This window comes from Cheilinus undulatus, linkage group 2, assembly GCF_018320785.1.
Source record: "Cheilinus undulatus linkage group 2, ASM1832078v1, whole genome shotgun sequence".
Taxonomy (NCBI): domain Eukaryota; kingdom Metazoa; phylum Chordata; class Actinopteri; order Labriformes; family Labridae; genus Cheilinus; species Cheilinus undulatus.
This window is the reverse complement of record NC_054866.1, coordinates 35,474,355-35,498,993: the sequence shown is the minus strand read 5'-3', so window position 1 is coordinate 35,498,993 and position 24,639 is coordinate 35,474,355. Positions and strand designations below refer to the sequence as shown.

Genomic DNA, 24,639 nt, shown 5'->3' with positions numbered 1-24,639 from the left:
TGTGATCGTCAAAAGAATAATCCTATAAATTGCTCAGAGTTGAGTGGTCTTGTCTTTGGGCTTTTGGTAGTAGATACTGAAGTGAGCAATTATGCTGCTGATAGCAGATCTACTACTTCTTTCCCTATTGGTTATCAGAGGAGGGAAGCCCATGTGTCAAACATATGGGACAAAAGAGTTGTCTCAGTTTTCTAAAGAGGGAGACATCAACATTGGAGGCATTTTTTCTTTCCACCAGAATCCAGTCAGGGTCAATCCTGCTCTCCATGTCAACCCAGGAACAATCAAGTGTGAAGGGTAAGACAGGGATAGTCAAAATGTAAATGGTGTTATTTTTTTTTCTCATGTTTTGAATGTAAATCCTGGTATAAATGTATGCATGTTTGACTTGAGAAAATGTAAAAAATATACTGTTTGGCCCATCTTTGTGTACAGACTGGACCCTGGTGAGCTTCAGTATGCATACACTATGATGTTTGCCATAGAGGAGATCAACAACAGCTCAGAGCTTCTGCCTGGAGTGACACTTGGCTACAGAATCTTTGATTCATGTCCCAGCATCCCTCTGTCCATCAGGGCGTCGTTAAACCTGATGAACAGGTACGAGAGCAGGGAAGACAGCTGCAGCAAACTCTCTAATGTGCATGCAGTCATAGGAGAAACCACATCCACCTCGACTATAGGTATCGCTCGCACCATGGGACCGTTTCATATTCCTGTGGTGAGTGGTGGGAGGTATCCATGCTTTCTGCACAGATAGACTATCAATGGATTTGTCTTCTTGGATGAAAATAAGTATCATACGTCAAAATATTTGATCCTGTGTAGAATTCTTGTAAGATAAATTTTAAGAGATACTCTCTCTCTGTTTTGCTTGTGTTTCAGATCAGTCATTCAGCCACTTGTGCATGTCTTGGCAATAGAAGAGACTACCCCTCTTTCTTTAGAACCATTCCAAGTGATATCTACCAAAGCCAAGCCTTAGCAAAACTTGTGAAACACTTTGGCTGGACCTGGGTTGGGGCAATCAGAACTAACAGTGACTATGGGAATGGTGGAATGGCCACTTTTCTTGAAGCAGCCGAGAAAGAGGGAGTGTGCGTTGAGTACTCTTTGGCTATTTACAGAACGGATCCCAGAAAGTGGTTCTTAGAGGTGGTGGACATCATTAAAAAATCCACCTCTAAAGTAATAGTAGCATTCGCTGATGGCACTGACCTTGACATACTCATTAAGGAGCTTTATGCTCAGAATGTGACAGGCCTGCAGTGGGTGGGCAGTGAAGGCTGGATTACTTATCGCTACATTGCCTCACCGGTGAACTACGCTGTGGTGCAGGGGGCAGTAGGCTTTGCAGCCTTGAATGCTCACATCCCTGGACTGCAGGAGTTCTTAGCAAACAGCAGGCCCTCCATCACTCCTGGAGATCAGGGATTGGTGGAGTTGTGGGAGATGGTGTTCGACTGCACCTTGACTCCAAGAGCTGAGACTACAGCTCAGGGTTTAGCCCCAGCCTGCACGGGCAAGGAGTCTCTGAGGGATACAAACACACGCTTCACAGATGTATCTGATGCCAGCCTGCTGAATAATGTTTACAAGGCAACATATGCAGTCGCTCATGCATTGCATATGCTCTTTACCTGCATTGATGGGCAGGGGCCTTTTGAAAACAATACTTGTGCTGACAGGGAGAATGTACAGCCATGGAAGGTAAATGCTGGGTTAAGTTGCCTTTCCTGAATCAAAACAGTTACAACTAACTGTTTATGTTTCTAAACTGTATCTAAATGTTTTCTGCAGGTTTTGCATTACCTAACCCAGGTGAATTTCACAACTAAAATAGGTGAAAATGTGTTCTTTGATGAGTTGGGTGACCCTGTGGCACGTTACGCACTGGTGAACTGGCAGATGGATGAGACAGGTTACATACTCTTTGAGACTATTGGTTACTACGATGCCTCCAAGCCTGAAGGCCAGCAGTTTGAGATGAAAGCAGGAGTCAGTGCCATCTGGGCAGGCGAGAATCTTGAGGTAAATAAACGCCTATTTCATTATGTGACATGCTTGATCGTTGACTTAAAATTTCCAAAATATATCAATGAATTGCTGAGTTTATCACCATATAACATGAGTCTGATTCCTGAGTTTGAATGTCTATCTTTTCTGTTCCCTCGCTGTGATGCAGGTGCCGAGGTCTGTGTGCAGTGAGAGCTGCCTTCCAGGGACTCGTCGTGCGTTCGTCAAGGGCAAGCCTATCTGCTGTTTTGATTGCATCACCTGTGCTGATGGGGAGTTCAGCAACAGTACAAGTGAGACAGCAGGATTCCTAGCCTTAACCATAGCACTCGTCGTGTTTCTTTTGGGTAAAATCACTGCCAGCACTCTACTGATGTATCTAAGGATGTCTGTGCTGTACAGCCTAAACATGTTTATGCTTTCAGATGCAGTGAAATGTGACAAATGCCCCCCAGAGTACAAGTCCAACGAAGAGAAGAATAACTGTGACTTGAAAGCGATTGAGTTCCTCACCTTCAGGGAACTGATGGGTATACTTTTGGTCACTTTCTCTGTCTTTGGGGCCTGCCTGGCCATGACCATAGCCCTGATATTTTTCCATTACAGACACACTCCAATTGTTCGGGCCAACAACTCTGAGCTGAGCTTCCTCCTGCTCTTCTCCTTAACTTTATGCTTCCTGTGCTCTCTCACTTTCATCGGCCGGCCCTCTGAGTGGTCCTGCATGCTGAGACACACAGCATTCGGCATCACCTTCGTCCTCTGTATATCATGTATTCTTGGCAAAACTATTGTTGTCTTAATGGCATTTAAAGCCACACTTCCAGGCAGGAATGTGATGAAATGGTTCGGGCCTGTACAGCAAAGAATCAGCGTGCTAGCTTTCACTCTGGTACAGGTTTTGATCTGCATACTTTGGTTGACCATTAATCCTCCTTTCCCATTCAAAAACATGAAACACTACAAGGACAAGATCATCCTCGAGTGTGCCCTGGGATCACCTGTGGGCTTCTGGGCTGTCTTGGGTTACATTGGACTTCTTTCTCTCTTGTGTTTTATTCTGGCCTTTCTGGCTCGAAAGCTGCCCGATAATTTCAATGAAGCGAAATTCATCACCTTCAGCATGTTGATATTCTGTGCAGTCTGGATCACATTTATCCCAGCATATGCCAGCTCCCCAGGAAAGTTCACTGTGGCTGTGGAGATATTTGCCATTCTGGCCTCCAGTTATGGGATGCTGTTTTGTATTTTTCTGCCCAAGTGCTACATCATTTTATTAAAGCCTGAGCACAACACCAAAAAGCATCTGATGGGTAAAGTAACCCCAAAATCCCTCTGAGTCCAATTTATCATTTTTAGATGTCTCTGATTCACAAAAACACTTTACATGTAAATATTTTTCTGAGAAAATGTAAATCTAGTTTCTGCTTATCTACACTAAATGTCTGAACAGATGAGTCGATAGTTTGAAAGGGAAATAAATTTGCTCTAAAAAACCTCACGTCTATCAGTGACCTTAAACAAATGAATCACCTCTTATTTGATATATCATACAGGAACAATAAAAAACCTAAATATAATGTGTCTTTAAATTTGTGTTGTTTTCAGATATAAATTAACTCTTTTAAGGTTCACATTACAATATATACAATATTAAAACAGAAAAATTATGTACAGTACAGTTTAGATCCCAGTTTAGTTTGTATGCATGATTCAGTGTTGAGAAATGTTGAATTCTTATTAAACCTCATTATATCAAATCACAAAGTCTATGTATCTCATTTGCCAAGAACCTTGCACTGTATCCTCAAGTTTCCACTCTGGTTTGAATCTAAACATTAAACAGATGTTTGTTGAGAAAATCATCTCTATTATTCCTTTACTATCATGCAAACAAATGTAAAAGGAAGACTTTATAGTGTTGACCTCTTAATATATCATTTCTATTATCTACTGCTTCCTTGTACGCAGGTCTTTTTTTTTTTTTTTTTTTTTTTTTTAATACTTTATGTTTCATGAAAAAAAGTTGAAAAAGTCGAGAAAATTCTGTGTTGGACAGGAACTTTCTGTGTGGAGTTCACATGTTCTTCCTGTGCATGCGTGAAAGGATGGAAAGCAAACTGAGTTACAATTATAACATCACTACTAAATTGGGTGTGTGTAAAAACATATAAACCTTTCCAAATCACAGAGCTTAACAGGTTTTAAACAATGTTTACTGTACCATAAACAGCTCGCACAGATTCAAAACAGTATTTTTTGTTGGTAGGGAGCAAAAAAGAGCAAAAACAGAAGTTAATACTGTTTTAACAAACAACAAGTGGATGCAAACTCAAGCCCATATATAACAGTAAGAGTTACACATTTTTAGAATAGTCTAATATTTTTTAATCCTACATATATCCTCTTTTCTTCAGTGTTTTGGTGGTTAAAGATAATTAAGATTGATTGTTTCTGTCCCAGTCAAGCCCTGAGCACATATGAGTACTAGAATATATTTTCGAAAAAAACAATTAAAATTGCAACAGAAAAAAAAGTTCAAATTTTCATTTGTCATCTAGTCCTTTCTGACAGCATTGACATTAAGTATAATTTGAATAAACCAAGGATCCAAGCTCTTTTACTTTATGGTGTCCTTTCATCTCACTAGTTCATCAGAGATCACACATCTCTGACGTATTAACATTCACATTACACTTCCAAAGTGTATAAATACCAGTGCAAGCTTTCGCTGAAGAGGTCTAGGGGCAGTATGACATCCACTCAGAGATGGTTAGAGAAGGGTTGGGCACTGTTAGGGCTGCTCTGGGTTGTGTATGTCTCTCATGCTGAAAAATTGGTGTGCCGTCGGAGGGGGGAGGTAGAATACCCCCAGCTGTCCATGGAGGGGGACATTATGTTGGGGGGAATCTTCTCTTTCCATAGCCGCTGGGAGGAAGGACAGAATACCTTCTCACACACACCTTTGCCACTACAGTGCATTCGGTAAATGGCATTAAAATCTACTTATATCGCTAAGAGAAAGGTGGTAGAGATTCAATACAACAAAAATGACTATAAACTAAGAATAAAGACGATAATTATATTGTCTTTTAGGAATTAAAATCACAGAATGCCTTGATTTAATGTGCTACTGTTTCTTCTCCTATTTCTGCCTGTATCAAGTTTGAATTTCAGGGGCTTCCAGTATACCCAGGCTATGCGTTTTGCCATCGAAGAGATAAATAACAGCTCAGACCTGCTCCCTGGAATCTCTCTGGGCTATAAGATCTATGATTCATGTGGATCCATTGCTAGAGCTGTGAAAGTCGCTCTAGCCTTGGTTAATGGTAATGAAATGGTGTCTGCATCCTCTGACAAACCATGTACAAGACCTGCTCAAGTGCAAGCCATCATGGGAGAGACCTTCTCTTCTCCATGCATGGCTATCGCTACTGTCGTCGGGCCCTTTTATATCCCACTGGTGAGTAAGGTCAAATTTGATTTATGCATGTGGAAAAGTAGCTTTAATTCTCTGTAAGTACTTCTTTACAGTGCATTTTTATCTTGGGCTTCATCTTTTTTCCTTACAGATCAGCCATGCAGCTACTTGTGCTTGCCTCAGTGATAAAACCAAGTACCCATCCTTTCTCAGAACAATACCAAGTGACAATTACCAGAGCAGAGCCTTGGCCCAGTTGGTCAAACACTTCGGTTGGACTTGGGTTGGAGCTTTAAGAACAAACGATGATTATGGCAACAATGGCATGGCTACTTTCACAGCAACGGCCCAACGGCTGGGCATTTGTCTGGAGTACTCTTTATCCGTCTTTAGAACGGATCCACCAGACAAAATACAAAAGGTAATGGACACCATCAAGGCCTCCACTTCTAAAGTGATTGTTGCCTTCCTCTCTGCCTCAGATATGCACATGCTAACACGCAAGCTGTCTGAGAACAACCTGACAGGATACCAATGGGTAGGCAGTGAGGGCTGGATCTTTGACTCCCAAATCGCAGCCACAGGTGGGCATCATGTTCTGGATGGTGCTATAGGTCTGTCAATCCCTAAAGCTCAAGTCAGTGGTATGAGAGAGTTCATGCTGGATGTGAAGCCACTTAATTCATCTAGTAATGAAATGTTCACAGAGTTTTGGGAGACACTATTTCAATGTAGGTTCAAGAAAACAGCAGGAAACCAGAGAGAATGTACTGGACAGGAAGATCTGACTGAAGTTCAGAACAGCTTCACTGACATGTCTCTAATGCCGATCTTTAACAATGTCTATAAAGGAGTGTATGCTGTGGCCCACGCACTTCATAGGATGCTCAGCTGCAATAAAACATGTAACAATAAAGAGCAGCTGGATCCATCCATGGTAAGTTAAGCACCAACAATTACAATTCACGTGAAGTTACAATGCCTATGAAAATAGTCTGTTATTGTAACGAGTGTATCAAGCTATTAAAAATGAGTGCACATCTCCTCAGATTTTACGGCACATTCAGCAGATTCAGTTCAAAACAAAGGAAGGAGATGATGTTTACTTCAATGAGAATGGAGACCCACCAGCAAAGTATGAAATTATTAACTGGCAGCCAAATAAAAATGGCATTGTAGACTTTGTCGCAGTTGGCCTTTATGACGCATCACTACCAGCAGATAGGCAGCTTATTCTGCACAATAGGTCTTTAATTTGGGCAGAAAACTCACAAAAGGTAACCTTTCATAGCTACTACTCTCAAGTACTAATACTGTATTATTTACTGTACCATAATGTTTGAGATGTCTAAAAAATAAAACGCCTGTCTGTTTTTCATGCAGGTGCCTCAGTCAGTCTGCAGCGAGAAATGCCACCCAGGAACTCGCAAGGTTCTCCAGAAGGGGAAGCCTGTCTGCTGCTATGACTGCCTCAGATGTGCAGAGGGAGAGATAAGCAATATTGCAGGTGTTGTTATCATGCCATTTTCATGCACCAAATTATAGAAATTACATGGTGTAGTAATCTGCCTGGAGAAGCCATCAGCAGCTGTTAAGAACTGTTATGTTTATCAGACAAACAGAAGCTGATTGATACAGTAAACATCAAATATCCAAACAAATACTAAGACCTTCATGTAGGGAAAGATCCTGCAAATGCAAATTAAGGTTTTGAAGGTCATACAAAAGGGTTTCAACACTAACTGACAACACAAACTTTCAGTGTTCACATAAATTTAAGTAAATCCATTGCTAGATTGAAGGAGTGTTGTTTTGAGACCATTTGATGGCAGTCTACTTGTTAGACAGTGTGACTGAATCTTAAAATAGATTGTTTCCTGAATGTAGGGAAGCAAAGTTAATTTACAACACTGCAGTTTTGCCATCAGACATTACTGCTTTCTTCTTTTTCTGTTATGTAATTGTGGCTAGGAACACAATTTAGATATGCTACAGCCACCCTCTGGTGGCAGAGGCACATTACAGCCATGCACAGATAGAAGTAATGGAAAATGTAGTTTCTGAAGCAATGACATTTGCTGGAAACCTTATGTTATTTTTTGTACATTAATGACTCTTCAGATATTTCTACATCATGCCCCTACAAAACACTTTTATCACCTATTTGAAAGCACAAAGGATTGGGGGTATTCAGTGACATGCATGATACATGGAGCATCACCCTTCCAGTTTTAAACTGTCTTTAAAATTTGAAACATTTATAATCTAAAACAGTGGTTCTCAAATGGTGTGCCAAGGTACACTAGTGTGCCTTAAGGCAAGTCTAGGTGTGCCGTGGTAATTTGCACCATATATTACTACAATTTTATGGCAAGAACTGTAACCAGGCCTGCCCATAGAACTGGCTGGACCCCTGTAAAAACCCTAGAGAATGGGACCTCCCCTGATTTATTGATGATATCAGTGTATGTGTGTTGGATCAGTAGCATCGGTGCTAGCATCCTGGTTAACAGTTACCTCGTTAAGAGCAGAAAAGCATGGCAAACTATTATTGGGTTGAATTGGTGTAAAATTTATCAATCGATTCAATTTTTAACCAAGTTAAACAATTTTTCTACCCATTTTTGCCACTTCTTTTGACTACTTTTTTTGCTGCTTCTTATTACTACTTTTGACCCATTTTTGCAACTTTTTTGGAACTTTTTCCCACATTTAACCAATTTTTTCTACCTTTTTCTGAACTTTTTCCCACAATCAACCCATTTTTGCTACCTTTTTCCCACATTTAACCCAATTTTGCTACCTTTTTTTGGAACTTTTTGCCACATTTAACCCATTTTTGCTACCTTCTTGCCACTTTTCGCACAATTTTGCTATTGTTTTGCCACTTTTTCCCATTTTCTCCCATCACTTTTAACCCTTTTTAACCACCTTGTAGTAACTTTAACCCTTTTTGCCACTTTTCTTCTACTTGTGATCTATTTTGCCACCTTTTTGACACTTTTGCCTTTTTACCACTTTTTTTGCCACTTTTGCACTTTTTTCTTATCACTTTTATCCCATTTTAATCCTTTTAGGCCAATAATAACCCATTTTTGCCACTATTTTGACACTTTCAACTAGGGGTGCACCGATCGATCGGCCAAAATTGGTATCGGTGCCGATTTCCTTAATTTTGGAAGATCGGCGATTTGGCCGATCCTTGTAAATAAGATTGGTGGATAAGATCGGTTTCATATGCCTCTACCTACTAAAATGTGATAAATGAAAGACTAAAGGAACTGATATAATTTAGTAGTTTGGACAGCAATGCTTTAAACTTTTCATTTATATTTGAGAAAACTACCTCATGTGCAGTTAAAACAATAAGTTTGTATTGTTTTACGGGTATTGTTCAATGTTATTCAATAAAATAAGATTGGAACATTGAAGGTGTATGCTGTCAGTTATAAAAAAAATTGGTATCAGCCAAAATCAGAATCGGCAGGTCAGGCTTTTTAAAGTTCGGTGATCAGTGATCGGCCAGAAAATTGCAATCAGGGCCCCCCTACTTTCAACAAGTTTTGGCCAATTTCAACCCATTGGTAGGCCACTTTTTACCAATTTTCGCCCATTACTGACTTTGTTTAGCCACTTTTGCACAATTTTGCCATGTTTTTTCATCAACTTTAACCCGTTTTTTCCACCTTTTGCCATCTCCATGATCCCCCAGTTGGCTGTGCCCAGAAAGCTCTCCCCTTTCTCCCCTTATAGGCCAACTTGACTGTAACATTATTCTAAAAGGTCTATTTTGTATCAATTTAAATATGGTGTGCCTTGAGATTTTGGCTTAACCTTAGGTGTGCCTTGGGCAAAAAAAGTTTGAAAACCACTGATCTAAAAAACTCACCAACACATTCTGATCAGTGTAGCCACAAAAAATCCAAGGCAGAACAGGCAGCCAAAGCCCAGAATAAATATAATATTTATTCTGGGCTTTGGCTTTCATATCATTTATTCTGTGATATTGGTATTTTGTCAGAGATTCCTGTAACATAATCTCATTTAGTGTGCTACAGCATCGTTATCTGTCAGACTGACAAACCCCTCCATCTCAGAAGTTTGCTGTTGCTCATAAACAACTGAAAAACACGGCCATTTTATCATAAAGGTTTGATAAGCGTTTGTTCCCTTGGTCTACAATAGTCAACCTCTAACAACTGCTTTTACATCCTTTTTCAGATTCTATCACCTGTGAAGAATGTCAGCCTGACTACTGGTCCAATGAGAGAAGAGATGCCTGTGTAAAAAAGGAGGCAGAGTTTCTATCTTATAAAGAGATTTTGGGAGCACTCCTCACTTCAGCCTCACTTTTAGGAACATTTATGACTGCTGTCGTCGCCTTCATTTTTTTCAGACACAGACACACGCCGATTGTTCGGGCCAACAACTCTGAGCTGAGCTTCCTCCTGCTCTTCTCCTTAACTCTGTGCTTCCTGTGCTCTCTCACTTTCATCGGCCGGCCCTCTGAGTGGTCCTGCATGCTGAGACACACAGCATTCGGCATCACCTTTGTCCTCTGTATATCATGTGTTCTAGGGAAAACTATAGTTGTGTTAATGGCCTTCAGGGCGACACTTCCAGGGAGTAACGTGATGAAATGGTTCGGGCCAACTCAGCAGAAACTCAGTGTTCTTGGTTTCACACTTATACAAATACTCATATGTATCCTCTGGTTAACGATCTCTCCCCCGTTTCCCTTCAAGAACTTGAAGGAGTTCAAGAACAAAATCATATTAGAGTGTGCTTTTGGCTCAGCTGTGGGTTTTTGGGCAGTACTTGGGTATATAGGACTTCTGGCCATGTTTTGTTTCGTGCTGGCTTTTCTAGCCAGAAAGCTGCCTGATAATTTTAATGAAGCTAAGTTCATCACATTCAGCATGCTGATATTCTGTGCTGTATGGATTACTTTTATCCCTGCATATGTCAGCTCTCCTGGGAAGTTTAGCGTTGCTGTGGAGATATTTGCCATTCTAGCCTCTACTTTTGGACTACTTATTTGTATTTTTGTTCCAAAATGTTACATTATCTTACTGAAACCAGGGAAGAATACAAAAAAGAATATCATGGGGAAGGGAGCAACAAAATCCTACTAAAATTTCCAAATAAAATGGTAGCAAAGGCCTTCCTGTACCACCACAGTTAATGAACCAGTCTGTCTTTATTACACTAGGACTGTACCACATGAAGAACATAGGCCTGTAACAATATCATGAGAATTATTTTAAAATGATGCAAATAAAGGATGGTTTAATTTGATTAAACAAATACAAGCAGTCATGTGCATGAGTTTTAGGCATAGGGCGCTACGGATTAATCACAGGGCGATGTGTCACAATGTGGAGCTGGAGAGGAGAGGGCGGAGTCAAGCTCGAAACATGTCAAGCCATGTGTGTGTTGCTCAGCAGCCAAGGTCAAGCTCAATGGCATCTCTGTGGTCCAGGCCCTGGTGAACACCAGGAGACTGCCTGCAGTTTTCAGACCCTCAACAGCACGACCAGAGGCTCATGGCAACACTCCTACCCCACCAGACAGAACCAAAGGCCATCATCACATCCATGCCTTCCTCCACACTAAAAGTGTGAAGTTTTTTTTTAACAGATTATTTTCCCATGTCCCTGTTAAAATGCAAGGACATCTAGAGCTTGACCTGGGTTGTGGCAATCCTCCTTTCTGCCTGGTGGTGTCCTCAGGCTGGCTTACTCCCCATTACTCGCTTTATTTTAGCACCAGTGTTTGTCCAAAACATGCATAAAAGGTCTACACAGCACTGTACATCACAATACTTTTTTGTCAGCTGAGGGTGTTATCTGCTTTTGGCTTCTCTCATTTGACATTGGTCAGCATTTTTACATTAAACAGCAACTTCCATTGTTGAAAAATGAAGCCAATGCACACTCAAAAATGTTCTCTATGAAATGAATTTATATACAGCCTGGTTAAAAAAAAAAATTTGGCCAGAAAAGTTCATGCCTTTATGGGAAAACACAAGGGTTATTCTTTACAAATCAACTTTGTCTGTTTTGATTACATATCTCTTCTTGATACTCAGCTGATCTAATGTTAGTTGAGATAGTGTTTTCAATATGGCAGCCACAGATTAGTCTCAGATGCCACCTTAAATAACCAAATAGCTGATGTCTGACATGTTTCAACCAACATTTCTACTGTCTATGGTTTGCATGCACACTTAATGTAAGGTTAGGCTTTTGATTCTGTCATTTTACTGGATTGTCCATCTCTGAGTGTACAATCACCAAATCAGAATTGATTCATGACAAAGGTGTATGCATTCTGGTGGTGATAAGTCTGCTTTCAGCTCGTTACTACTGGACCTCACCCTCTTCCTCATGACCATGATAATACATTAGTTTCCTGTAAACTGGTTGTATATCAAATGGTGAAAACAAGAAAGAAAGGGAAAATATTGTAGAAACATGGACAAATTTAACAGTTGTATATTGTACATATATTATGCCAAGGGTAATCAGCTACATCTGTATGAGCCAGCTTTCCCCTACACAGGCGCTTTGGGGGCCGAATTATTAATAAAACTGGAATTTTGGTCAAATTAACATATTTTGTTAAAATATTTTCATTTTCTTCCAAATGAACATAAATTTTATCCTTTACCAGTAAGATCCATCCTAACTGCCAATACTACAATCAGGTACAAGGTGGCAAATGTGATAGTTTGGCCACATATTTCATGCACTATTATGTCCTTCATTACTGGGTTTGATGCCAATATACTATGTCATAAATTGTGAAGAACACATGGAAACAGGAAACAGACTTTTTGCCTGTTTCATGTCAGGCAGGGTATATTACACAAAAAGATCTTGAATCAGAAATTTATTGCAGAAAACCACAGCTTTGATCAAGAATAGACTAACAGGAATGTGCTTATTATGCATTAAATTTGCTTATCATTGGCTTACAGGAAGGTTTCCTTGATGCCATCAAATTTTAAATCATTGCTGAAAAAAAAAAAAATTCTAAAGTCAATTGTTAAAGGGGTTCCATTAATAGTTGTAGGAACTGATGGACAAATACACTAAATACCAAAACACTTTTTGTTGCTTCCCATCTTCTTATAATTTAATAATCTTATGGGGGCCAGATGGGAAGCTGTGAGGGGCCTAATTTGGGCTCAGGGCCACCAGTTGATGATCCCTGTTCTGCACTTTACTTTAGTACCAGTGCAATGCATGCTATCCCTCTTACTTAGGGTGATGTCTGAGGACAGTTGTTGACATGACTTTGGCAATGCTTCAGATTTATCCTTGTCAACTTGTAGGTGTAAGCCCAGTGTGGAAACTGTCGAACATGTGGGAAACACCTGTCCAGTTTGGGTATGACTAAGGAGCTAGAGTACCAGGGAAAAGTATTTGCCCCCTTTCTGATTCCTGGTTGTTTTGCATATTTCTAACACCTATGTGTTTCAGATCATCAAACCAATTTTAATATCTCACAAAGACAACCCTAATAAATACAAAATGTGGTTTCTAAATGATGATTTTATTTATTAAGGGAAAACATTCCAAACCTATCTGGCCCTGTGTGAAAAAGTAATTGCCTACAGAACCTAATAAGGGGTTGTGCCACCCTTGGCAGCAATAACTGAAATCAAGTGTTTGCGATAACTGGTGATGAGTCTTTCACATCGCGGTGGAGGAATTTTGGCCCACTCTTCTTCACAGAATTGTTTTAATTCAGCCATATTGGAGGGTAATCGAGCATGAACTGCCAGTTTAAGGTCACACCACAGCATCTCAATAGGATTTAAGTCCAGCCTTTGACTGGGCCACTCCAAAACCTTAATTTTGTTTTTCTTGAGCCATTCAGTGGTGGACTTGCTGGTATGTTTCGGGTCGTTGTTCTGCTGCATAACCCAGAGCGCTTAAGCTTGAGGGCACATACTGACGGCCAGACGTTAGCCTTCAGGATTTTCTGGTAGACAGCAGAATTCATTGTTCCATCAATCACAGCAAGTGGTCCAGGACCTGAAGCAGCAAAGCAGCCCCAGACCATCACACTGCCTCCACCATGTTTGACTGTTGGCACGATGTTCTTTTTATCAAATGCTGTTATTTTTACGCCAGATGTAACAGGCTGGACACCTGTTATAAAGTTCCACTTTTGTCTCGTCAGTCCACAGAATATTTCTCCAAAAGTCTTGGGGACCATCAAGATGTTTCTTGACAAATGTGAGACGAGCCTTTGTGCTCTTTTTTGTCAGCAGTGGTTTTGGCCTTGGAACTCTCCCATGATGCCATTTTTGCCAGGTGTCTTTCTTATGGTTGAGTCATGAACTCTGACCTTAACTGAGGCCAGTGATGCCTGCAGTTATTTGGATGTGGTTCTGGGTTCTTTTGTGACCTCCTGGATGAGTCGTCATGCACTCTTGGAGACATTTAGATTGGCCAACAACTCTTGGGAAGGTTCACCACTGTTCCCAGTTTTCTTCATTTGTGGATAATGGCTCTGACCATGGTATGCTTGAGTCTCAAAGCCTTGGATATGGCTTTTTAATCTTTTCTAGACTGACAGATTTCAATCACTTTGTTTCTCATTTGTTCTTGAGTTTCTTTGGATCGTGGCATGATGTGTTTCTTTTTGAGATCTTGTAGTCTACTTCACTTTGTCTGACAGCTTCTATTTAAGTGATTTCTTGAGTCAACAAATCTGGCAGTAATCAGGTCTTATTTGTTCACATAGGGCCAGATAGGTCTGGATTTTTTTCCCTTAATAAATAAAATCATCATTTAGAAACTGCATTTTATATTTATTTGGGTTGTCTTTGTAAGATATTAAAATTGATGATCCAAAACATTTAAGTGTGACAGATATGCAAAAAAATCAGGTATCAGAAAGGGGCAAATACTTTTTCAGGGCACTGTATGTCTTTCATCCAAAGGGGAAAATTTCCACATGATAAGAAAAGGAGGATTGCATGAAGTAATAATGTTCTCATTTATTGCATAAATTCAGACTTTCGTTCATGCTAATGAGGATGAAATCTTGATTGATTGTGCTGCCATTTCAGACGCCTGTTCTCATTGCACTTAAAATCTGTCATTTTTATAATGAATAGAAATAAAAGCACTGAAACTTTAAAAAGGCACACCAGTTTCATACAGCAGGTGTAAAGGCGAAGATTGCAGGCAAACCCCTACACACTGTCATTTTTGCACTAAAAATTGGCTATGTTCCAGTAAGGTAGCAATAAACAAAAAATAAGTAAATAATGGGGATCTGGGACTTCAATTTTGCTGCCTGTGTATTAAAACAGATATCAACACAGATTAATTTTACTTGTATCACTTCAAAGCTGAAATACTAGTGATGACCCTGGTGACAAACAACAGAGAAAAAATAGCAGCAATGGTATTTCAATCAAGACCCACAGTACATTAAGCCTTAGACAACGGACAAGCACAGAGTCAAATCCCTTGCTGATTTTCAGATACTAAACACACCTTTTAAAACTGACGTCCAAAACAAAACCCAGTTTCACGGACAAAACATCTTTGGCTCCACTTGTTTGGCTTTCCCGCTGCCTCCTGAGGCTCAAGTTTAACCATGACAACTGCCCACTTGTTGCTGAGTGTGTATAAAGCCCTGCAGTCAGCTGTAGGGCTGATTGGCCGGGTCTTGATTGCAGAGCAGAGCTATGCCATTGTTGAGGCTGATCCTCTTTACTCTACTTATGGGAGAAGGAGACTGTGAGTGTCGACTGCAAGGCTCTGCAAAACCACCTGAACTAGCCCAAAATGGTGACCTAGTTATTGGAGGCATTTTTTCATTTCGCACCGGGCAGGATTATGTAGTTGATACATTTGAGACAATTCCAGGTGTAAGGAAATGCAAGAAGTATGTACTGTTTGAATGACATTTATGATTGTTGTGTATTTCATCTTGTATTTGATGCACTAATAACATTTGTATTATTCTGTTCTATGTTTATCACTCCAGCTTTAACTTCAGAGAATTTAAGTTTGCTCAGACTGTGATATTTGCTATAAGTGAGATCAACAAAAACCCTGACATGCTCCCAGGAGTTAAACTGGGCTACAAGATCTACGGTGAGTGTGGATCGATGGACATACTGAGAGCTGCACTGGCACTGGTGAGTGGAGTCAAGGAGGAAATCAGTGATGACAACTGCACTAAAACTGACACAGTGCAGGCTATCTTAGGACATTCAGGATCAAGACCAACAATTGCATTTGCACCAGTTGTTGGAAAGTTTCATATACCTGTGGTAAGTCAAGCGGGAGGACCAGTGTGAAGTGTAATTTTATGCAAATGTTGGCAATGTAATAGAAGGCTCTGAGCAACAGGAGCTAAAAATTACATGGTCAAATGTCTTTTTCTTTCTTTGCAGATCAGCCATTTTGCCACCTGTGCCTGTCTTAGCAACAGGAAAGAATATCCAACTTTTTACAGAACAATTCCCAGTGATTTCTACCAGAGCAGAGCTCTGGCAAAGCTGGTCAGACACTTTGGTTGGACCTGGATTGGGGCTATAGCTGTGAATAACGAATATGGCCTAAATGGTATAGCTGCATTCATCCAAGCTGCACAAGAACTAGGAGTGTGCATTGAATATTCTGAGGCATTTTCATCGTCAGGCCCACCTGAGAGACTGCAGGAGATAGTAGAGATAATAAAGCATGCTACATCCAAAGTAGTCATGGCATTCATGTCTCACAGAGAAATTAAGCTGCTTGCCAAAGAGCTGTTCAAACAGAACATAACAGGGCTGCAGTGGGTTGGGAGTGATGCCTGGGTCACGGATCACTCTCTCACAGACAGCGAGGGACACAGAATCCTGGTTGGTTCACTAGGATTCACTGTCAGCAAAGCTGACATCCCCGGGCTCGAGGAGCACCTGAGGCAGCTCCACCCCTTGCAGTTTCCCGACAGTCAGTTTGTCAGGGATTTCTGGGAAGATGTGTTCAACTGCGCTCTGAATGAAACAGAAAACACACAGAAAAAGCCGTGCACTGGGTCGGAAAGCCTGCAAAATGTTGACTTGCAGTTCACCGATGTGTCCGAGCTGAGATTCACTAACAATGTGTACAAGTCTGTTTATGCAGTCGCTCACGCTCTTGACAACCTGATCAAATGTGAAGAGGGTAAAGGGCCTTTTGCAAACGGCAGCTGTGCTGACAGTAAAAACATTCAACCATGGCAGGTGAGGATCCACTGCTTAAGTCTGGCAGAGTGATAAAAGCAAAGATTACTGCAGATTAAAGCTGTTCACTTCTTTATAGGTCTTGCAATACCTTGATTTAGTGAATTTCACCACTAAAGAAGGGGAAAGAGTTTATTTCGACAGCAACGGGGACTCGCCTGCCAGATATGAACTGGTTAATCTGCAAGTGACCCACAAAGGGACCATGGAAGGGGTAACAGTGGGCGTTTATGATGCTTCTCTCCCAGAGAGCAATCAGTTTATTACCAATAACATCCCAGTTGTGTGGGGAAATGGTCTGATTAAGGTAAAATTGTCCTAAAAATCATCCTATACATAATGGTTTATTATACTATCCATTCCTCTTTGACTCTCCATGCCATACAGAGTGTATATGAAGTGTGTTTGTGTGTTTAGGAGGTTCCCGTGTCAATCTGCAGTGAGAGCTGTCTCCCAGGAACTCATAAGGTCCTCCAAAAAGGAAAGCCAGTATGTTGTTATGAATGCATACCGTGTCCAGCAGGCGAGATCAGTAACATAACAGGTACATGCCAATGTTTTATTTCCTGTATACATGAGACAGAATAAATAAAACATTAGGGATCCACAATATAATCAACCTGAAAATGGTACCTGCAGATATTAGCTCATTTGGCTGTAAATAATAGCCACATGTAGTTTGTGGAGACTTAGGCAGGACCAACAGACACAAACTTTCAAGTTTGCTTGTTTCTCCATTGTTAACCTTTTAAGCAGAGATACTCAACATGTGGCTCTTCTGTCTTCAGTTGAAATATTTTTTCTCCCAAAAAAACTTAAAAAAGGGAAACTTTTACCTCAGAAACTATCCATTGCAAGCTACACTCTTGTGCAGCGATACCTTTAATCGTCAGCCTTTAATTTTTGGCTGTGCCTCCCCTCCCCATTTGCTATTTGAAAATCCCCTTTTTTGCCACTTCTTACCCATTTAAGCTGTCTTTTGCCTTTGAATTCCATTTCTTTTCCCCATTTTTTTTCCGCTCTTGCTGCTTTTTGCCCATTTCAGTGACTTTTCACTCATTTTTTACGTTTTAACCGCTTTTTTTTTTTTTTTTTACCATTTTTGCTGCCTGTAACTAATTTTTCTCCCCATTTTTTACCCAGTTTTTGCTATTTTATGCCTAGTTTGCCCCTTTTCACCCACATTCTGCCACTTCTTTGCTACTTTTTGAACGTTTTTCCCACTTTGACTCATTTTTATTGCACTTTTCACCACTTAGATCATGGCTCTTTTAAAGGTATTTTTCAACAATTTGGCTCTTTGGTTAAGCAGGGTTTAGTAATACTGCTTTAAAGTGCGTCATAAGGGCCTATGTTTTAGGTCTGAAATGCATAATGGAATATCAGTATCAGTAACTAAAATAAATTTGTAAATAGCAGCATATGGGGTATCAGCAAAAATCTGATGCATCCCTATTAAACAAGTGTAAAACATGTTAGTATGCACTGATTTTGAGACAACAGATCCCATAATTAATACATATACTCTCTATTATCTTGCAGACTCAATCATCTGTATGAAATGTCCTCCGACATACTGGTCCAACAACCAGAGAGACACCTGCATCCCTAAAGTCATCGAGTTCTTGGCTTACAATGAAATCCTTGGAACATTATTGGCTTTATTTTCCTTGCTTGGAGTTTTCTTAACTATGATAACAACACTAGTCTTCTACTGCCACAAAGAAACACCGCTAGTCCGGGCCAACAACTCTGAGATGAGCTTCATGCTTCTCTTCTCCTTGACTTTATGCTTCCTGTGCTCTCTCACATTCATCGGCCGGCCCTCTGAGTGGTCCTGCATGCTGAGACACACAGCATTCGGCATCACCTTCGTCCTCTGTATATCATGTGTGCTGGGGAAAACTATAGTTGTACTAATGGCCTTCAGGGCGACTCTCCCAGGTAGTAATGTAATGAAATGGTTCGGGCCTGCACAGCAAAGAATCAGCGTCCTGGCTTTCACTCTCATACAAGTTTTAATCTGTATACTCTGGCTGACAATCAACCCTCCCTTTCCACTAAAAAACATGAAACACTACAAAGAGAAGATAATATTAGAGTGTGATCTTGGCTCAGCTGTGGGGTTCTGGGCCGTGTTAGGATACATCGGCCTTCTTGCTCTCTTGTGTTTTATTCTGGCCTTTCTGGCTCGAAAGCTGCCCAATAATTTCAATGAAGCGAAATTCATCACCTTCAGCATGCTGATATTCTGTGCAGTCTGGATCACATTTATTCCAGCGTATGTCAGCTCTCCAGGAAAGTTTACTGTGGCTGTGGAGATATTTGCTATCTTAGCCTCCAGTTATGGGCTACTTCTCTGCATTTTTATGCCAAAATGTTTCATTATTTTGTTCAGACCTGAGCAGAACACTAGAAAACATATAATGGGCAAAACGTCCAATAATGATATACAATATTAAATCATGTAAATACTCCCACTTTTGATCCGGTGTTTCTCATGTAACTCAAATATCTGATTTCTTTTTTTTTCTGTTATAGTATTTATTTGCTTGTTTCAGCAAATCTCTACATTATTGAAGACTGCTGCATAATATGTATAAATGCCTTCATTAAGAAAGACTCCTTCCAAAATAAAAGCACCGTCTCAACAAAAATGCTCTTAAAATGACAGAAAAGCCACTGAATAAAGTTTTCCTGTCAAACAAAAAAAAAAAAACATAGCCAGCAGTGTTTATCTAATGCAACCAAAAGCAACCATTGTGTAAAAGGAGAAGCATCAGAACAGTAAAGCAAGCATTTAAGAGGACTTTTTAAGTTCTGTGACCTGCCTCAGCATAGATGTCTTATAATTACAAACCCTAAACTGCTCTGTACAGTTCTGTTACCATTGTCAAATCAGTATGTGAACATCCAGAGATAAAATTTGCTTTCCCATATCCCTGATGACTGAACAGGATTGCATGGTGGTGCAGTGGTTAAGGCTTTAGCCTTACAGAAAGGTTTGATTCCCTGTCCCACAGGGCCTTTCTGTGTCTGTCCTCTGGCTTCTTCCCACAGTCAAGACATGCTGGCTTGGTTAAATGAGGACTCTAAGTTTTTTTTTTGTTTTGTTTTGTTTTGTTTTTTGTTTCTCTATTTGTCAGTTCTGGGATTGACCAATGACCAGTCAAGGATGTAGGCCACCTCTCAGCCAAGTGACAGCTAGTATCTGCTCCACATCCCAAAACTTTGAACAGAAGAAGATATACAGTGCATTTATTAGAAAGAATTCAGACCCTTGTTGCTTTTTTATCAATTTTGTTTTGTTGTAGTCTGATGCTACAGTCATTTAAATTAATTTTGTCTGTCATGAATCTACCCCAGTCTGTGCCTTACAACAATCCTGTCTCTGAGCTCTGCAGTTCCTTTAACCTCATGGCTTGGTGCTGAGTCAGTGTTCTGAGCTTATCCTAAACAGTTTAACTATTAAAAAGCAGAGTCATACTTTTTTCAGGGAAGGCTTGTTAGAATTTTTAAGTGGGCAACCTGCTATCCCAAATGTAACAGAGAACAGGACAAGTGTTTCACAACAGTAAGTTTCTAAATCACAGTGAGTCAGAAAAAAACAGAGAGGGGTCTGAGATTTCCTACAGGAAATTTAGAACGTCCAACACTGAATTCTCTGAATTATAGACAATATTTACGCAACAGTCTGTGGTGGAAGATGACTAAAATCATATAAGGTTGGCAAAAAAAAAAGATTTGATAAGGAAATGTCTTACTCAAGTGCAAAAATTTAAGACCTCTCACTGGTAAAAATCAGACTTTTAAAGACATTTTACCGCCTTCAGTTTCAAACGTGCAATTTAAGACTATTTACAACTTATCAAGGGTCTGCAGGAGCCCTGCTCAATACCACGTTTTTAGAATGATGCAATCAGTATAATTGTAATGAGACATGGCCTAATAAGAAGCAAAGGTTAAGCACAGGTGCCCCGTAGAAGAGTTAATCTATCATAAATCTTGTTTTCATCAATAAAAAATCCTAAGTAAACTCCTGCATGTGGTTATTATTGCACAGACACTGTACAACTTGTCAGAAACTGAATACCAAATGCACCTGTGTAATCTACACAGTGTGCAGGAACTTACTTGCAATGTCTGACAATAAAAGAAAGACATTACCTAAAATCAGGTGCAGAGGGCATTGAATTCTGATGCTATAATATCAAAACAGGTATTCATATTGATCTATCAACAAGTATCATAGATTCTGTTATGCCTTTAGGTACATCCAAAGAGTTATGAGTCCTTGTAATCATTTCTCCTGCCTATTATGGACCTTTGTTTGAAAGAAATATATAATAACAGTTTTAAAACTTCTACTCAAGACTCAAGATCCTTGTTTTATGCAATTATATGATAGAAGATAAAGCATACATTTCCAGATTAAAAAAAAGCTTACTGGAAAATAAAAGTCATTTGGAGACAAATTGTGCAGGTAATATTACCTCATTGCTGTGAGAATGTAAAGAAATGGTAGCAAGGGCTGTATTTACCCACGCAGAAAACTTAATAAATGTTTAAACCCTGAATAACTTCCAACAGACTAGAGGAAACCTTTATGGAGAGTCTGTGAAACAAAGAAACTTTATGTTAGTACTATGTGAAAATGATATTATTACTGTTCAATAAGGCCCCCATCAAGCCCAAGAATACCCTTGTCATTTGAAAAAAAAAAAAAAAAAAAAAAACTTGTGCCAACACTGATGTCTTCAGGTTCAAAAATACACTGATGCAATACAGAAATTAACATTGCACTTGTGCAATGACAAAAACAACCCAGAAGAAAAAAAGTGAAAGATAAACAAGTCCCCATCTGTTGCAGGCTTGACTTCATTACCCAGTGGCTCGACTCCTGTGGGAGAGCTGGAGCAGGGCCCCAAAACGCAAACACAAAAGACCAACAATGAAGATTGCTTCATCCTCTTACACAACAACAGGAACATCAGGTGGCATACGGTTTCAAGCAGAAAAAATGAGTCTATTAATTAACCCCTCTGTCACAACAGGCTAATGTCACACTTGGAATCAATTAGGGGGTTGTTGTGATCTCTTTCCTCCTCACTTGTTTGTTTCTCTGCTTGATTTCTCATGTCATTCTTCTTTCTTATCAGCAGTCTAAATTAAACTTTGTTGGGGTTTTTTTAAGTTTGGCACAAAATAATAAAATCTAACACCTTTTGATAATACAATAACTATGGGTAGAGAACAGGTGAGGACTATGAAGGTCCTAAAAGTCTTGTTAATAGTTGTCATGATGTCTGCATCCATCATTCTGTCTTGCACTATTATTGGGTCAAGACAAGCTAGAGTTCAAGTAAATACAATCAACATACAGTGCCTAACAAATTTATTAGACCACCTGTCATAAAAAGGAGAAAACATAAATCAGGGTATATGCAGGAATCTTGAAGTTAATTTTAATACCTTTTAAAGACTTTTTCAAGACCTTCTCAGTATTTTTTAATACCTCACCGCCACTTCAAGCTGTAACCATTTACATCAGTGATATCGCTCGCTCTGGCGCTCTCAGCGACAATTTACGAGTGCACCCACAATAGCCTAGTTTTTTATGTACCTGTTCATCTTTGTTTTTAAAAAAAAATGAATAAATTCGCACACTTTTACAATGTTTTTGGGACTCAAACTCTTGGACAGCTAATTCAGAAAAAATAATTTCAAAATTTAAGACTTTATAAAGTCGTGATAAGACTTTTTAATACTTTTTAAGGGTCTTAATTTTTCCAAAATTGATTTATCACCTTTTAATACTTTTCAAGACCCCGCAGATACCCTGTAAATATTTTAGATATCTTTCAAAAACTTGTTTAAGACTAAAAATGTTATTGTTATTCATTTGGCAAATAACAAACTGAAACAACTAAATAGTCCTTTTTCACACATAATAATCCAAAAACTTCATATTCTGTATGGCCTCCTTTGGCCTTGATAACAGGTTGCATACTTGCTGGCATTGTTTTATGTACTTTTCCACAGTCTCTTTTGTTATTGAGTTCCAAATAGTTTCTAGCTGTTCCCACAGACTTGCTTTAGATGAAACTTTTGTGCCATCAATCTCAGAATCTACTAAATCCCAAATTTGTTCAATAGGATTCAAATCCGGACTTTGACTTGGCCAGTCCATCAGTTCCAGTACTCCAGATTCCTTTTTCTTGGTCAGATAGTCTCTGCACAGCTTTGAAGTATGCTTGGGGTCATTGTCTTATTGGTATATAAACCCATGACCAATCAGATTCAGTCCAGAAGAGATTCCATAATGCACTAAGATGTTGTGGTAAGACGTTCTTGTTCATGATACCATCCATTTTCACTCATTTGCCCACATCGTATCCATAAATGGAACCCCATACCATAATGGAATCTCCACCGTGTTTCACTGTGGGTGCAATGCATCTGGCATCAAAACGTTCTCCAGCTTTTCTGCGGACATAAACATGACGATGCTGACCAAAGAGTTCAAACTTGGACCCGTCTGTCCAGAGTACCTTCTTCCAGTCATCAACAGTCCAGTGTTTGTGCTCCCTGGCAAATCTGAGGTGTTTCTGGATGTTTGCAGGCCTCAATAATGGCTTCTTAGCAGCTATTCTTCCCTTTAAGCCTTGTTCCGACAGTCGTCTGCTTATGGTCATTCTGGAGACTTTCTCAGACTCTGATCTAGAAGCATCCATCTCTGCCTGAAGATCAGCAGTGGTCTTCCTTCTGTCTCTAGTACTTCAAATCTTGAGGCGTCTGACATCTGCTTCAGTTAACTTTCATTTCCTGCCTCTTCCTTTGTGCGTTTTCTAAGTACCCGTCTCAGCAATTGACTCCAAAGCATACTTGACCACACTGTGAGAACACTTTCTTTCTTTCCCTATTTGTCTCAGAGACCATCCAGCATCACGAAGTGCTTTAATTCGGACTCTTTCAGTTTCAGTGAGCTCTCCACGTTTTACCATTTTGAACAGGAATGAGGAATTTCAAACTTAATTCACCTTTTCATATCCAAATTTGAGCCGGCTCACTGAGCTTCTCTAAGAAGTCAGAAATACATCAAGCATAACATTCAACCACTAAAAGTCATTTTTCTGTTCAGGAATGCAATTTAATAACTATAATCTGACATATTAATCAAGAAATATTAATGTGCTTTACTATTTTTTCAGTTTTGTTTTGTAAATCAGTAAATTTGAAAATTCGTGGATAACAATAATAATGATATTTTAGCATTAAAAATATCATTTGGGTTAAACAGCTTCTACATATTGATGTATTAACCATTGCAGAAACATAAAAAAATGATTTTGGTAATTACCAATGCTGTTAATTTAGGGCAGCTGTGGCATAACCCTTACTTTGGGTGGTGGTCTAATAAATATGTTAAGCACTGTATGTAGGCACATGCAATACAAATATATGTACAAAATGGCTAAAAATAAAAAGTAAAGGCCATTCCTCTCTTGATTGCAGAGCATTCAAATTCACAGATGACTTCAGAAGCAGTAAATCTTACAGCATGGTTTGATGACTTTAAGCCTCAAGCAAAAATCAATTCAGTTCAGATCTTCAGCTGCATCCCTGTCCATATTTTAACAAAAAGCTTTAGAAAATATATGTTTGGGACAAATGTATAACAATGGGAAACGGGATAATGGAAACATTGATTAAAAAAATCACAACATTAATCTAATTCTTAAACTTAACTTGATTCCATTTTCATTCATTCCGGGTGTAAAATTTAACCCTATTTAAATATCCTGAACGTAACAGATACATTAAAAAGTATCTGAAAATTACATTATAACTAAAATAATGAAGCAAAGGTTGGATTTTAGGTGATCATATCAAACTGAACTTCTAAAACTATCAGTAACAATACATTTTCAATGCAGATATTTTTGGGAAAAAGAAACAA

The 24,639-nt window shown here is 39.4% G+C and overlaps 3 protein-coding genes across 3 annotated transcripts; all 3 read left to right on the top strand.

Annotated features, from left to right (window-relative positions):
- Window positions 1-151: 151 nt before the first annotated feature.
- On the top strand, window positions 152-3,355 carry LOC121518478 (extracellular calcium-sensing receptor-like). The gene is made up of 6 exons (XM_041800811.1): window positions 152-297; window positions 436-721; window positions 886-1,710; window positions 1,801-2,031; window positions 2,186-2,309; window positions 2,442-3,355. The coding sequence occupies exons 1-6, from the start codon at window positions 152-154 to the stop codon at window positions 3,353-3,355; spliced, it is 2,526 nt and encodes an 841-aa protein (XP_041656745.1).
- A 1,506-nt stretch (window positions 3,356-4,861) lies between these two features.
- Window positions 4,862-10,572, top strand: LOC121518497 (extracellular calcium-sensing receptor-like). The gene is made up of 6 exons (XM_041800834.1): window positions 4,862-5,001; window positions 5,182-5,479; window positions 5,589-6,374; window positions 6,472-6,714; window positions 6,821-6,944; window positions 9,659-10,572. Exons 1-6 carry the CDS (start codon window positions 4,898-4,900, stop codon window positions 10,570-10,572), a joined length of 2,469 nt encoding a protein of 822 aa, XP_041656768.1. The 5' UTR covers window positions 4,862-4,897.
- A 4,616-nt stretch (window positions 10,573-15,188) lies between these two features.
- LOC121516796 (extracellular calcium-sensing receptor-like) lies at window positions 15,189-19,141 on the top strand. The gene is made up of 6 exons (XM_041798210.1): window positions 15,189-15,352; window positions 15,455-15,743; window positions 15,867-16,679; window positions 16,759-16,986; window positions 17,100-17,223; window positions 18,222-19,141. The coding sequence occupies exons 1-6, from the start codon at window positions 15,189-15,191 to the stop codon at window positions 19,139-19,141; spliced, it is 2,538 nt and encodes an 845-aa protein (XP_041654144.1).
- The last annotated feature ends 5,498 nt before the right edge of the window (window positions 19,142-24,639 follow it).